At 43.6% G+C, this 16362-nt stretch overlaps 1 protein-coding gene across 4 annotated transcripts in view; it reads right to left on the bottom strand.

The window, feature by feature from the left end:
- Window positions 1–16362, bottom strand: part of EYA3 (EYA transcriptional coactivator and phosphatase 3) — a 164620-nt gene that overhangs the window by 113209 nt on the left and 35049 nt on the right. For 3 of the 4 annotated variants that reach the window (XM_077480948.1, XM_077480945.1, XM_077480946.1), the window contains one exon: window positions 13362–13424. In XM_077480948.1, the coding sequence (XP_077337074.1) occupies window positions 13362–13403 (42 nt within the window). In that variant the 5' untranslated portion in view covers window positions 13404–13424. Of the gene's footprint in view, window positions 1–13357; window positions 13425–16362 lie in introns of all 4 variants that reach the window. The other variant, XM_077480947.1, reaches the window with a different exon arrangement.

Here is a 16362-nt window from a genome sequence, read left to right on the forward strand (position 1 = left end):
CAGTTTCATTCAGTTCTTCAGTGTTGTCACATGAAAAGATATAATAAAATATTTAATAAAACGTGAGGGGTGTACTCACTTTTGTGAGATATGGTATATACACACACAGTTGTGCTCATAAGTTTACATATCCTGGCAGAGTTTATGATTTCTTGGCCATTTTTCCAGATAATATGAATGATAAACACAAACTTTTTTCACTCATGGTTAGTGTTTGGCTGAAGCCATTTATTATCAATCAGCTGTGTTTACTCTTTTTAACCACTTGCCGACCGCCGCACGACGATGTACGTCGACAGAATGGCACGGGCAGGCATAAGGGCTTACATGTACGTCCTTGCCTGCCCGCGGGTCGGGGGCCCGATCGGGCCCCCGCCCGGTGCCTGCGGCGGTCGGTATTCGTTCGGGAGCGATCCCGGACGAGGGGACGGCCATTCATTCATGGCCACCCCCTCGCGATCGCTCCCGACGAATGAAAATGTCCCGTGACATCACTTCCTCTCCTGTAATGTAAACACAGGAGAGGAAGTGATGTATTCTCTCCTCCGTGTCGGTATTTTTCGTTCCGGCACCGAGGAGAGAGCATCGGTGAGTTGCACAAGCACTACACTACACAGTAGAACATGCCAGGCACACTCACACCCCCCCTTTACCCCCCGATCACCCCCCAATTACCCCTGCCCCCCCAGTCACAGTGACACCAATTGCTTTTTTTTTTTTTTGCATTGGTGTCATTTGTGACTGTAATAACTGTTAGGGCAGTTAGGGTTAGCCCCCTTTAGTTCTAATGTGCCCCCCTAACCCCCCCAATAAAGGTTTAACCCCATGATCACCCCCCGTCGCCAGTGTCACTAAGGCTGGGTTCACATTGCAGCGGTTTATGAGAACGAATGTGATTCGCACCGCACTGCAGTGCAAATCACATCCGATCTCTGTGCGATTCGAGTTCAGCCATACAGATAGTATGGCTGAATTCGTGTCGCACCCGCCGCAAATTCGCACGGGACCCTTTTTTTGGCCCGCAGCAGAATCGGATCGCATGGGTGTTCACACCATGCGATCCGAGTTTGCAGATCGCACTGCGATATGCGAACTGATCTGGAGGTGTCATTAACATTTCACTGACACTCCCAGCAGTTCGCATAGGGCAGTGTGAACTGCCGCCGGGAGGCATGCGATGCGGGAACCCGCCGCGGATTCATGGCGTTCCCGCATCGCTCCAGTGTGAACCCAGCCTAATAAGCGATCATTTTTCTGATCGCTGTATTAGTGTCACAGGTGACGCTAGTTAGGCAGGTAGGAATTTAGGTTCGCCGCAGCTTTTTATAGCGCCAGGGACCCCCATATACTACCGCATAAAGCCCCCTGATTTCCCCCTAGTTAACCCTTTCACCAGTGATCACCATATAACTGTTACAGGTGACGCTGGTTGGTTAGTTATTTTTTTATAGTTTCAGGGCACCCGCCATTTATTACCTAATAAAGGTTTAACCCCCTGATCACCCGGCGGGTGTCATTTGTGACTGTAATAACTGTTAGGGCAGTTAGGGTTAGCCCCCTTTAGTTCTAAGGTACCCCCCTAACCCCCCCAATAAAGGTTTAACCCCGTGATCACCCCCCGTCGCCAGTGTCACTAAGGCTGGGTTCCCATTGCAGCGGTTTATGAGAACGGATGTGATTCGCACCGCACTGCAGTGCAAATCACATCCGATCTCTGTGCGATTCGAGTTCAGCCATACAGATAGTATGGCTGAATTCGTGTCGCACCCGCCGCAAACTCGCACGGGACCCTTTTTTTGGTCCGCAGCAGAATCGGATCGCATGGGTGTTCACACCATGCGATCCGAGTTTGCAGATCGCACTGCGATATGCGAACTGATCTGGGGGTGTCATTAACATTTCACTGACACTCCCAGCAGTTCGCATAGGGCAGTGTGAACTGCCGCCGGGAGGCATGTGATGCGGGAACCCGCCGCGCATTCGTGGCGTTCCCACATCGCTCCAGTGTGAACCCAGCCTAATAAGCGATCGTTTTTCTGATCACTGTATTAGTGTCACAGGTGACGCTAGTTAGGCAGGTAGGTATTTAGGTTCGCCGCAGCTTTTTATAGCGCCAGGGACCCCCATATACTACCGCATAAAGCCCCCTGATTGCCCCCTAGTTAACCCTTTCACCAGTGATCACCATATAACTGTTACAGGTGACGCTGGTTGGTTAGTTATTTTTTTTATAGTTTCAGGGCACCCGCCATTTATTACCTAGTCTCACTAGTGTACCCCTAAATTTAGGGGTGTCTACTTTCCAAAATGGGGTCATTTGGGGGGGGTTTGTGCCATCTTGGCATTTTATGGCCTTCAAAACTGTAACGCCCTTAGAAAGCCTGAAGGCGGTGCTTGGTTTTCGGGGCCCCGTACGCGGCTAGGCTCCCAAAAAGTCCCACATATGTGGTATCCCCGTACTCAGGAGAAGCAGCAGAATTTATTTTGGGGTGTCATTTCACATATGCCCATGGCATGCGTGAGCAATATATCATTTAGTGACAACTTTGTGGAAAAAAAAACGAAAAAAAAGTTTGTAATTTTCCCGCAACTTGTGGCAAAATATAAAATATTCCATGGACTCAACATGCCTCTCAGCAAATAGCTTGGGGTGTCTACTTTCTAAAATGGGGTCATTTGTGTGGGTTTTGTGCCATCTTGGCATTTTATGGCCTTCAAAACTGTAATAGGTAGTGAGGAGTGAAGTCAAATATTTACGCCCTTAGAAAACCTGAAGGCGGTTCTTGGTTTTCGGGGCCCCGTACGTGGCTAGGCTCCCAAAAAGTTCCACATATGTGGTATCCCCGTACTCAGGAGAAGCAGCAGAATTTATTTTGAGGTGTCATTTCACATATGCCCATAGCATGTGTGAGCAATATATCATTTAGTGACAACTTTGTGTAAAAAAATAAATAAATTTTTTTTTTTGTCATTATTCAATCGCTTGAGGCAAAAAAATAAAATATTCAATGGGCTCAACATGCCACTTATCAATTTCCTTAGGGTGTCTACTTTCCAAAATGGGGTCATTTGGGGGGGGGTTTGTACTGCCCTGCCATTTTAGCACCTCAAGAAATGAGATAGGCAGTCGTAAACTAAAAGCTGCGTAAATTCCAGAAAACGTACCTTAGTTTGTAGATGTGACAACTTTTGCGCAAACCAATAAATATACAATTATTGACTTTTTTTTTACCAAAGACATGTGGCTGAATACATTGTGGCCTAAATGTATGACTAAAATTGAGTTTATTGGATTTTTCTAATAACAAAAAGTAGAAAATATCATTTTTTTTCAAAATTTGCGGTCTTTTTACGTTTATATCGCAAAAAATAAAAATCGCAGAGGCAATCAAATACCATCAAAAGAAAGCTCTATTTGTGGGAAGAAAAGGACGCAAATTTTGTTTGGGTACAACATTGCATGACCGCGCAATTACCAGTTAAAGCAGCGCAGTGCCAAATTGTAAAAAGACCTCTGGTCATTTACCAGCAAAATGGTCCGGTCTGAAGGTGGTTAAATCATAATGGAAAAAGAAACTACCCAAATTACCCTGATCAAAAGTTTGCACACCTCAGTTCTTAATACCGTGTATTGCCGCCTCAGCTTGGCAAAAAGCCCCCAGTTTCTGTAAATTCTTGGGCTGTCTTGCATGAACTGCACGTTTGAGATCTCCCCAGAGTGGCTCAATGATATTGAGGTCAGGAGACCGAGATGGCCACTCCAGAACCTTCACTTTATTCTGCTGTAGCCAATGACAGGTCAACTTGGCCTTGCATCATTGTACCATTATTGGAATGTCCAAGTATGTCCCATGTGCAGCTTCCTGGCTGATGAATGCAAATGTTCCTCCAGTATTTATTGATAACATACTGCAATCATCTTGCCAACAATTTTGACAAAATTTCATGTGCCTTCGTAGCTCACACTTCCCCAAAACATCAGCGATCCACCTTCCTACCTTTCATCGTAGGCCTTTTGTTGACTCCTCTACACATGTAGCGCTTATAGTTGTGGCCAAAAAGCAAAATTTTGGTCTTGTCACTCCAAATGACTTTGTGCCAGAAGGTCTCTGTGCTGTTTGGCATACTGTGCCATTTGCATAATAATGGCTTTCTTCTGGCGACTCAACCATGCAGCCCATCTTTCTTCAAGTGGCTCCTTATTGTGCATCTTGAAACGGCCTGCGTTACAGAAGGAATCTTGCTGCTGGTGCAAGTCTGCGAGCGCGTGGGAGAGCGAGTTTTGGCACCAGATGTCCTATTTAAACTGGGCTTGTAAACAGAGTCAGTGCTATCTGATCTGCAGCTTTCTGTGACCCCTGCTACCTGTAAACTGCTTTGAGATGCTGTGAATGTGTTCTGATCCGGCTTGCCTTTGACTATTCCTGCCTGCTACCTCAGCCTGTCCCTGACTTTGATCCTGCCTGCTCCTCTTGTTACCACGCTGTCCACCTTTTGCCAACCAAGCTTGTACTCCGACCTGCCTCTGCACCTGTCTGGTTTCTGTAACCTGTATGTGTCTGTACCCATCTGTGCTCCAAATCCCCAAGGACTGATCAGCTGTGCATTGCCTGCTGTGCAGACCCAGCTCCTCTACTGCCTGCCGTGCTGGCATCTCACCCCACCAGTCCTCATTCCTGTGGTATAAGGAACTTCTGAGCAACTCTTCTGACTACCTACCTGCCAGGCACTCATACCATTCTGTACTCTCAGGTGCCATGTCTGCTCTATCAGGGCCTGTGAGATACACAAGGGAGGCCTTCCTCTGCATTACCGGGCTCATACATAAAAGGTATGTGGAAACGTGACACGGCCACACCAAATGTTTTCAGAGTCCTGTATTTCATCTGAAGTTATTTGTAGGTTTTCCCCTGCATCTCGAACAATTTTCCTGGCAGTTATGGCTGAAATTTTATTTGGTCTACCTGACTGTGGTGTGGTTTGGTTTCAACAGAACCCCTCCTTTCCCACTTCTTGATTAGAATTTGAACACTGCTGATTGGCATTCTCAATTCCTTGGATATCTTTTTATATCCCTTTCTGTTTTTTTACAGTTCAACTACCTTTTCCCGCAGATCCTTTGACAATTCTTTTGCTTTCCCAATGATTTAGAAGCCAGAAACGTCAACTCATTGACATACACACACACACACACACACACACACACACACATTATATATATATATCACACACACGCATACATATTGTAAAGTTTGGGGATACTAGCTCCGCAGGACCAAGTGCATAAACCGGTATACGGTGAAACCAAAATACTTTTATTTATAATTAAATCAAAAATAAGGCTTTTCTTCAGCACAAATAATAAGAAAAGAAAGCACCTACAGTTCTGTAGTCAGCTCTTCAGCCAAAAGTTTTTAGAGTCCTTACAGAGATCTTTTGCAGCCTCCAAAGCAGCCAGACAGCTCCTCGGACAGGTGTTCATCTCCTCCTCCTCACCACACCTCTCTAATTCGTGTCTTATGAGCTGCCTTCTTGGAGGCCGTTAACCCCCTGTGTGCCGAATCCCTGTGGTCAGGGAGGGAGGCTCTTTCCCACCCAAATGTCACTTCAGAGCCCCCCAAATTCCGGGTCCCAACTATCTCTCTTAATATAGAGAGGACCGGTAGTCAGTCCTCTCCTAAAACTATCCCAGGAATTTGTCACCCATTTTTGGGTGACCCCCTGAGGCTTACCAGGATTCCCTTAAAGGGACCACAACCCGAATATAGGTGCCACATAGCACCCGTCCAGCACCCAACCTTGGCGTCCTGTACAATACACACACACACACACACACACACACACAAACACACAACCTACAAGCAAACAGATCACAGGTGAGGATGGTTACCTTTAACAGCCATTCAAATACCTTTGTGTCAACTTGTGTGCATGTTATCAGGACAAAGTCACCAGGGTATGTAAACTTTTGATCAGGGTAATTTTGGTAGTTTATGTTGCCATTATGATTTAGAAAGAGTAAAACACAGTTGACTGATAATAAATGGCTTCAGACAAAAACTAACCATGAATGAAAGAAATGTTTTTGTAGTACAATTCATATTTTCTGAAAAATGGCCAAGAAATAATAAAATCTGCCAGGGTATGTAAACTTATAAGCACAACTGTACATATACATACATACATACATATACTGCCTTACTATCTACAATGTACAGAATGCTAAGGGGTTCTAAAATGCCAATATATTCAACCATACTATATTCACAAACCACAATTACATAAATATGTAAATACATAAAAACAAAAAAAAAAATTGTTCAGGATAAAAATAAAAAGGAAGGGAAGGAGATACTCTCTCCACTAATTTCATTTTCTGAAAATCTTGTTCACTAGAAATTAGCATGATAAAACAAATTGTCCCCGCCCAGGAAGCAAAAATGTTTTCTTCTTGCTTAGGGCCAAGGGACTTGTATAAAAATGTTACAAAAGCTATTGCAGAGAAGGAAATATCTACAGTGCCTTGCGAAAGTATTCGGCCCCCTTGAACTTTTCAACCTTTTGCCACATTTCAGGCTTCAAAACATAAAGATATAAAATTTTAATTTTTTGTGAAGAATCACCACCAACAAGTGGGACACAATTGTGAAGTGGAACGAAATCTATTGGATATTTTAAACTTTTTAGCAAATAAAAAAACTGAAAAGTGGTGCGTGCAAAATTATTCGGCCCCTTTACTTTCAGTGCAGCAAACTCACTCCAGAAGTTCAGCGAGGATCTCTGAATAATCCAATGTTGTCCTAAATGACTGATGGTGATAAATAGAATCCACCTGTGTGTAATCAAGTCTCTGTATAAATGCACCTGCTCTGTGATAGTCTCAGGGTTCTGTTGAAAGCGCAGAGAGCATCATGAAGACCAAGGAATACACCAGGCAGGTCCGTAATACTGTTGTGGAGAAGTTTAAAGCCGGATTTGGATACAAAAAGATTTCCCAAGCTTTAAACATCCCAAGGAGCACTGTGCAATCATTTTGAAATGGAAGGAGTATCAGACCACTGCAAATCTACCAAGACCTGGCCGTCCCTCTAAACTTTCAGCTCAGACAAGGAGAAGACTGATCAGAGATGCAGCCAAGAGGCCCATGATCACTCTGGATGAACTGCAGAGAACTACAGCTGAGGTGGGAGAGTCTGTCCATAGGACAACAATTAGTCGTACACTGCACAAATCTGGCTTTTATGGAAGAGTGGCAAGAAGAAAGCCATTTCTCAAAGATATCCACAATGCAAAACGATACGTTTGGTGTAAAAGCAACACAGCTCATCACCCTCAACACACCATCCCCACTGTCAAACAAGGTGGTGGCAGCATCATGGTTTGGGCCTGCTTTTCTTCAGCAGGGACAGGCAAGATGTTTAAAATTGAGGGGAAGATGGATGCAGCCAAATACAGGACCATTCTGGATGAAAACCTGTTGGAGTCTGCAAAAGACTTGAAACTGGGACGGAGATTTATCTTCCAACAAGACAATGATCCCAAACATAGAGCAAAATCTACAAAGGAATGGTTCACAAATTAAACTTATCCAGGTGTTAGAATGGCCAAGTCAAAGTCCAGACCTGAATCCAATCGAGAATCTGTGGAAAGAGCTGAAAACTGCTGTTCACAAACGCTCTCCATCCAACCTCACTGAGCTCGAGCTGTTTTGCAGGGAAGAATGGGCAAGAATTTCAGTCTCTCGATGTGCAAAACTGATAGAGACATACCCCAAGCGACTTGCAGCTGTAATCGCAGCAAAAGGTGGCTCTACAAAGTATTAACGCAAGGGGGCCGAATAATTTTGCACGCCCCACTTTTCAGTTTTTTATTAGTTAGAAAAGTTTCAAAAATCCAATAGATTTCATTCCACTTCACAATTGTGTCCCACTTGTTGGTGATTCTTCACAAAAAATACATTTTTATATCTTTATGTTTGAAGCCTGAAATGTGGCAAAATGTTGAAAAGTTCAAGGGGGCCAAATACTTTCGCAAAGCACTGCAAGTGCAGTCATGGGTGCTTCCACACAAAGAACAAGTAATTCTAGTTTTCTCTGTTGAGTTTCTATGACAGAACAACCTTAAGAGCCGGTTCACACCGGGGCAACCCGGGATCCGACTTCAGGTTGCCCCATGTCGTGCTGTTGACAAAATCAATGGTAGTGTCTGGAGACGTCTTAAATGTACACTACAGCAGCCGCTCAGACTTCAAAAAAGGTTCCTGTACGACTTCAATCCGACTTCTAGGCAACTTGTACCCATTGATTTCAATGGAAGTCGCCTCCAAGTCAGATCTCCATCTATATTGAAGCGACAATGTCGCCTCTCTAATATTAAAAACCGGCATGGGTTCCCCCTCCAGGAAAAAACCAGGCCCTTAGGTCTGGTATGGATTTTAAGGGGAACCCCCTACGCCAGGGATATGTAATTAGCGGAACTCCAGCTGTTGCAGAACTACAATTCCCATGAGGCATAGCAAGACTGACAGCCACAAGCATGACAGTCAGAGGTAGAGGCATGATGGGACTTGTAGTTTTGCAACAGCTGAAGGTCCGCTAATTAATCCATACCAGACCCTTATCCGAGCACACAGCCTGGTCGATCAAGAAAGTTAGTGGGGACGAGCGAGCGCTCCCCCGCCCCCGAACGGTACCAGGCCACATGCCCTCAACATAGGGGGGGTGGGTGCTTTGGGGAAGGGGGCACCCACCCCAAAGCACCTTGTCCCCATGTTGATGAGGACAAGGGCTTCTTACCAACAACCCTGGCCGTTGGTTGTCGGGGTCTGCGGGTGGGGGTCTTATCGGAATCCAGGAGCCCCCTTTAATAAGGGGGCCCCCAGATCCCGGCCCCTCACCCTATGTGAATGAGTGTGGGGTACATGGAACCCCTACCCATTCACCTGGGGGGGGAAATTGTCAATAAAAAAACAACACACTAGAGGTTTTTAAAGTAATTAGTCAGCTCTGGGGGGTCTTTTTCCAACTTCTCCGCTTTCTTCGGCCTCTTCTCCCGGTGTCCGGAGTCTTCTCCCGCTCCCCGGTCCTTCTGCCGACTCCTCCGCTATCTTCTTCCAGCTCTTTTGCTAGCGGTGGCCTGGGCTTCTGCATCGTCTTTTTCCCTCTTCTCTTCCTGCAATGTTCACACGATGTCCTCTCTCCCTGTAATGCCGTGTGAGCAACTTATAAAAGGCATGGGGCGTGCAGGGACTGTGACATCATAAGGGGCGGGGTCATCGTGTGACATCACCCAGTGACCACGCCCCATGGCTATATAAGTTGCTGCACACAGCATTGGTGGAGGTTAGGGACCTTGTGCTCCTTCACCTTCCGTTTGAGGATGCCCCACAGATGCTCAACAGGGTTTAGGTCTGGAGACATGCTTGGCCAGTCCATCACCTTTACCCTTTAGCAAGGCAGTGGTTGCCTTGGAGGTGTGTGTTTGGGGTCATTATTTTGGAATATTGCCCTGTGGCCCCGTCTCCGAAGGGAGGGGGATCATGCTCTGCTTCAGTATGTCACAATACATGTTGGCATTCATGGTTCCCTCAATGAACTGTAGCTCTCCAGTGCCGGCAGCACTTATTCAGCCCTAGACCATGACACTCCCATCCCACCATGCTTGACTGTAGCCAAGACACACTTGTCTTTGTACTCCTCACCTGGTTGGCGTCAAAGTTTAATCTTGGTCTCATCAGACCACAGTGCATGGTACCAGTAATCCATGTCCTTAGCCTGCTTGTCTTCAAACTGTTTGCGGGCTTTCTTGTGCATCATCTTTAGAAGAGGCTTCCTTCTGGAATGACAGCCATGCAGACCAATTTGATGCAGTGTGCGTCGTATGGTCTGTTTGCTGACACCCGACCCACCACCCCTTCAACCTCTGCAGCAATGCTGGCAGCACTCATACGTCTATTTCCCAAAGACAGCCTCTGGATATGATACGGAGCACGTGCACTCAATTTCTTTGGTCGACCATGGCAAGGCCTGTTCTGAGTGGAACTTGTCCTGTTAAACCACTGTATGTTCTTGCCCACTGTGCTGCAGCTCATGTTCAGGGTCTTGGCAAATCTTCTTATAGCCTAGGCCATCTTTATGTATAGCAACAATTCCTTTTTTTTCTGATCCTCATAGTTCTTTGCCATGAGGTGCCACGTTGAATTTCCAGTAACCCGTATGAGAGTGTGAGAGTGATGACACCAAATTTAACACACCTGCTCCCCGCTCACACCGAGACCTTGTAACTAACGAGTCACATGACGCCGGGGAGGGAAGATTGCTAATTGGGCCCAATTTTGACATGTTCACTTAGGGGCGTATTCACTTTTGTTGCCAGCGGTTTAGACATTAATGGCTGTGTGCTGAGTTATTTCGAGAGGACAGCAAATTCACACTGCTATAAAAGCTGTACACTCACTACTTTATATTGTAGCAAAGTGTAATTTCTTCAGTGTTGTCACATGAAAAGACATAAAAAATATTTACAAAAATGTGAGTGGTGTGTGTGTATGCATGTGTATACATTATTTAATAAATCACCCCACACATACAAATGCAAACCAAGAAGACAATTTTGCCCATGGGACTTTTAGGAGTGGTTCCATGTAAAATGGTACAACACATGTATAAAGATACAAAAATGTAAAAAAAAATACAAAGTGCAATTTACATTAAAAAAAAACACATACAGGGTCTTGAAAATGTATTCATATCCCTTAAAATGTTCCACATTTTGTCATGTTACAACCAAAAACGTATATATTTTTATTGGGATTTTATGTGATAGACCAACACAAAGTGGCACATGATTGTGAAGTGGAAGGAAAATTATAAACGGTTTTCAATTTTTTTTACAAATATCTGAAAAGTTTGGCGTGCATTTGTATTCAGCCTCCTTTACTCTGATGCCCCTAACTAAAATGTAGCGGAACCAATTGCCTTTAGAAGTCATCTAATTAGTAAATAGAGTCTACCTGTGTGTAATTTAATCTCAGTATAAATACAGCTGTTCTGTGAAGCCCTCAGAGGTTTGTTGGAGAACCTTAGCGAACAAACAGCATTATAAAGGCCAAGGAATACACCAGACAGGTCAGGGATAAAGTTGTGGAGAAATTTAAAGAAGGGTTAGGTTAATAAAAAAAATATCCCAAACTTTGAACATTTCACAGAGCTCCGTCCAATCCATCATCCGAAAATGGAAAGAGTAGGGCACAACTTTAAACCTTCTAAAGCCTCATACACACGATCAGACTTTGTACAAACTTTCCTGTGGATTTTTGTACAAAGGGCGTCGGCCGTGAACTTGTATTGCATACACACGGCAGGAATTTTTCAGCCAACTTTCACCAAATCACGTGGTTTTTCTGCTCTTTACCACCACCTTTGGTCAACTTCTGTATTGTCTGATCTTTTGCATTGGTTCTGAGCATGTGTGTTTGTACTTTGTACAAAAGTCCTATGGTTTTCTGTACCCACGACCTGACTTTGTTCCATTGGACTTTTGTTGCTAGAAAGTTTGTCCATTTGCACAGCCAACAAAAGTCAGATGAAAACCGAAAAAGTTTGTACGATGGATCGTACATACGGTTGGATGTTGCCTTAAAACAGCTAATTTGTTTGTTGTCAAAAAGTCAGATTGTGTGTATGGACCTTTAGACATGGCCGTCCACCTAAACTGACAGGCCCGGCAAGGAGAGCATTCATCAGAGAAGCAGCCAAGAGGCCCATGGTAACTATGGAGGAGCTGTAGAAATCCACAACTCAGGTGGGAGAATCTGTCTACAGGACTACTATTAGTCGAGTACTCCACAAATTTGGCCTTTATGGAAAAGTGACAAGACGAAAGCCATTGTTAAAAGAAAGCCATAAGTCCCGTTTGCAGTTTGCGAGAAGTGATGTGGAAGAGGGTGTTCTGGTCAGATGAGACAAAAAATTAAACTTTTTGGCCTAAAAGCAAAACACAGTTTCACCAATGATTCTAGATTCCAACGTGGCTAATAAATCCTGGTTCATTTGCAGAAGCTGCAATCTCTATGCATTTTGCGGGACAACTTCCACTTCATCAGGAGACACCTGCAGTTGGTTTATGTGTACATATGAAAGTTAACTAGGTAAAGATCAAGACCAAATGGTAGAATTTGAAAGAGATGACATCTAGATCTCAATGCTGCTAAAACCTCCACAGCAGAGGTTCCCCCCCCCAGGAGCTGAGGGTAAATGGGTGACCAAGATCTAGATTGAGATCTAGATGTCATCTCTTTTAACCTTTACCATGTGGTCTTGATATTTACCCAATTAAACTTACATATGTACACATAAACCAACTGCGGCTGTCTCCTGATGAAGTGGGCATTGTTCCGCAAAATGCATAGAGATTACAGCTTCTGCAAATGAACCAGGATTTATTAGCCACGTTGGCATATAGAATGTACGTTGGTGAAACGGTTTCACTTCTACACAATGTATATGTGTATATATGTGTGTATATATAATATTGGAGACTGAGTGCTGCTTAGGTCTGAGCATATGGAGCCCTGTGTTTGTTTCTATATACTACTATTTTGTACCAATAAAAATGTGGATTCCGTTGTTTTTGTGTGAACTAAATTATATTTTAGTGTATTTTTCCTGAAATTATAGATTGTATAAACAGTTGCGCAAATATCGTGTAAGAAAAAAAAAAACTGCCACTACTCTTTTTTTAATACAGGGCCTCTGCATTCAGAAAATATATCATGTTCTGGGATTTTAAGCATTTGATAGCCAAAAAAAACGGAATATGTCTGAGAAATGAAAAAAAAAAAAGAAAAAAAAAAAAACTGCTTCACAACCCGCAGTTGTCTTTCTTCACAGAGCAAGTTGTACACATTCTTGCAAGGTTTCTGGCTTTTCTACCACCAGAAGCCACATTCTAGTGCACTGGCTCCCAAAACTTTGTGACATGCTGCAATGGAACATCAAAATGTTGGTATTCATTGTCTGTGAAATACAATTAAATGTGCCAAGAAACACACAGTATCTGCTAAGACACTAATATAAGAAAAGATCAGACGTGTCTTAAAATCATTTCAAAACAGCACTGGATTTCAGTCAACCAACATTTTACCGGAAAATATTCACAATAATAATGTTTTCTTGAAACAACCGCTTATTTCTTATAGTAATCATTTATTTACTTGAAGTAATATTAAAGTAGGAGGTAGCTGCTTCATAAGAAGCATAGCATGGAAACCTTGCCATAGTAATAAATGATAGCATTGGATGTTACATTACAAGTTATTCACTGAAAATGGAAATAACCAAAAATAAAAAAAAGTAACTTACTGGTTGTTCAGCCATATCCTGTCCATTCTCAATGGCCGCCATCCCAGTTCGGTTAATCTGATCCTTTAAGAGTAAAAAAAAAAAAAAGAAAACGTTTTTAAATTTTCAGTTTCAACAATTTTTTTCTTATGAGAACAAATTTTTAGTACATTTTAGTTTATTTTGAACGTGTAAAAAATAAAAAAAAATAAAACAGAAAAATAAAAGTAGTAATCATTCCGTAGTAGACCATCACAAAACAACTAATTACAAGAGATGACAAAATGAACTATAAGAAATAAATTAGTTTACATGTCTGAAAAGGAGTGGGAAGTAGTACAAAATTATTTAAACACACACCTTCTTTAAATAAAACAGGGTAACTCATGTTATTGCATTGTTGTTGGAGCATTGTGTGTGTTTTTTTATTTTTAACATGTATACAATAACAATAACTTTGGCAGTTAGCCCCATTAAAGCTCCACCCATAAAAATACTTTACAGAAATAAACAGCATTATCCCTCAGCAACATTTGGAACTTTTTCTTTTACCCATTCCTTCTGCTCTGTTGCTATGGGGTCCTTTGTAATCTGCCACTTCCTCTACATGGTGACTGACATTTCCCTCGGTGCCTGTGCTCGCTAGTGCTCCTGGGAGATGTGTGCCATTCTTTCCCAGGAGCCAGTGGGCAGCGCTGAGGGCTATCATCGCATTATTTGCCAGCCAAAAGTGACGATGCTCTGAGGCTAAATGTGTTTGCATTAGATCGCGCACCTATGAAACCATAACAATGGGACGGGCCCTTCCTCCTTCGACGACCGTTGGTATGGTAACTACTTAACGACTGTATCATAACCGAATGACGACTACAGCTTGGCACGATAACTCTGGGAGGGCGTACATTGACGTCCTCCCAGAACCGCGCTCCCAGGAATATCTGTGACCACCGGGTCCTGCGGACCCGGAGCATCACGGTAAATGGCCACTGACAAATGATGGAGCAATCATTTGTAAACAAACCAGCATCACATCCAGTTCCACTCTCCCCTCTCTGCACAGTTCAGTACAGAGAAGGGAGAGGGGGAGAGATCAGATGCTGCAGCGCTGTGGGCTGGATATGTAGTGCCCACAGCGCTGATTTGTGCCCACTCCAGCCATCCATACTCAGCAAAACTCATCCTATCCATCCCTAATCAGCAATACTCATCCATGCTCATCTATCCACCCATACGCAGCAATACTCATCCATCCACCCATGCTCAGCCATCCCATCCACCCCCATCCATACCCAGCAATACCCAGCCATCCCATCCATACTCATTCATGCCCAGTCATCCCCATCCACGGCTCACCCATTCCTACTCATGCTCATCCATGCCACTAGAGTGCCTACAAAAGTGTAATTATGCCCCTTGAACGCCTGATGGCACTCCCTGAATGTTAGGACTCTCTATGTAGCCAGGTTGTGCAAAAGGCTCACACATGTGGTATCGCTGTACTTGGGAGGAGTAGGAGAATCTATTTTGGGGTGTAAATTTTTGGTATGTACATGCTATGTGTTAAGGCCCGTACACACGGTCGGACTTTTTGACAACAAACATGCAAATTAGCTGTTTTGGAGCAACATCCGACTGTGTGTACGCTCCATCGGACAAACTTTTTCTGTTTTCATCGGACTTTTGTTGGCACTGCGAACGGACAAACTTTTTGACAACAGAAGTCCGATGGAGCAAAGTCCGACCGTGTGTATGCAAAAGCATCGGACTTTTGTACAAGGTACAAACACGCATGCTCAGAACCATTGCAAACGATCAGACTACAATACAGAAGTTGACCAAAGGTGGCGCTGGAGTCATTGAACGTCCTCTTTTGAAGTGGCGTCCGTACGTTGCGACGTCACCACGTTCGTGTTTGTTGTCAAAAAGTCCGACCGTGTGTATGCAATACAAACTTGTGGACAACACACTTTGTACAAAAGTCCACGGAAAAGTTTGTACAAGTCCGACCGTGTGTATGGGGCTTTAGAAATATTGTATAGACAACTTTGTGTTCTAAAAAAGAAAAATTAAAAAAAAGCGCTCATTTTCTTTACACATTTTCCAGAAACTTGTATAAAAAATAATAATGACATGTTCAAAAGACTCAATATGCCCCATAGATTATACATTGGGTTGTTTTCTTTCCAAAATGTGGTAATTTTTGGGGCGTTTCCATTGTCCTGGTGCTCCAGGGCCTTCAAAAGTGTAAGCCCTTGTATACACGGTCGGACATTCTGACAACAAAAGTCGGATTTTGTCCGAAACTGGTGTTGCATACACACGGTCGGACAAAGTTGTCGGAAAATCCAATTGTTCGTAACGTGATGGCGTTATTTATGGGACTATGTTCAGGCTAGTAGCCAATAGCTTTGGTCTAGGCATTTGATCTGAGCATGCGTGGCACTTTGTTCCGATCGGAATTCTCTACAAAACGATCAGACAAAGTCCGATCGGATCATGTTGTCGGAAAATTTTATAGCCCAGATCTAAAACTTTGTCGGTCGGATATTCCAACGGAAACAGTCCGATGGAGCCCACACACGGTCGGATTATCCGACAACACGGTCCGATCTGACATTTTCCGTCAGAATGTCTGACCGTGTGTACAAGGGCTAGGAGGTAGTCAAGAAATATATGTGTAACTTATGCTCCAAGAATGCCTGATGGTGCTCCCTGCATGTTGGGCCTCTGTATGTGGCCATGCTGTGTAAAAGTCTGACACATGTGGTATTGCCATACTCAGGAGTAGTAGAATGTGTTTTGGGGTGTAATTTGTGCTATGCATATGCTGTGTGTGAGAAATAACCTGCCAATATAAAAATTTTGTGGAAAAGAAAAAAATCTTGATTTTGCAAAAAATTGTGTGAAAAAAAATTACAACTTCAAAAAACTCACCATGCCTCTTACAAAATACCTTGGAATGTCTACTTTCCAAAAAGGGGTCATTTGGGGTGTATTTGTACTTTCTTGGCTTGTTAGGGTC

This window comes from Lithobates pipiens, unplaced genomic scaffold (genome assembly GCF_037356315.1).
Source record: "Lithobates pipiens isolate NorthernLeopardFrog02 unplaced genomic scaffold, aLitPip1_a1.2 Scaffold_16, whole genome shotgun sequence".
Taxonomy (NCBI): domain Eukaryota; kingdom Metazoa; phylum Chordata; class Amphibia; order Anura; family Ranidae; genus Lithobates; species Lithobates pipiens.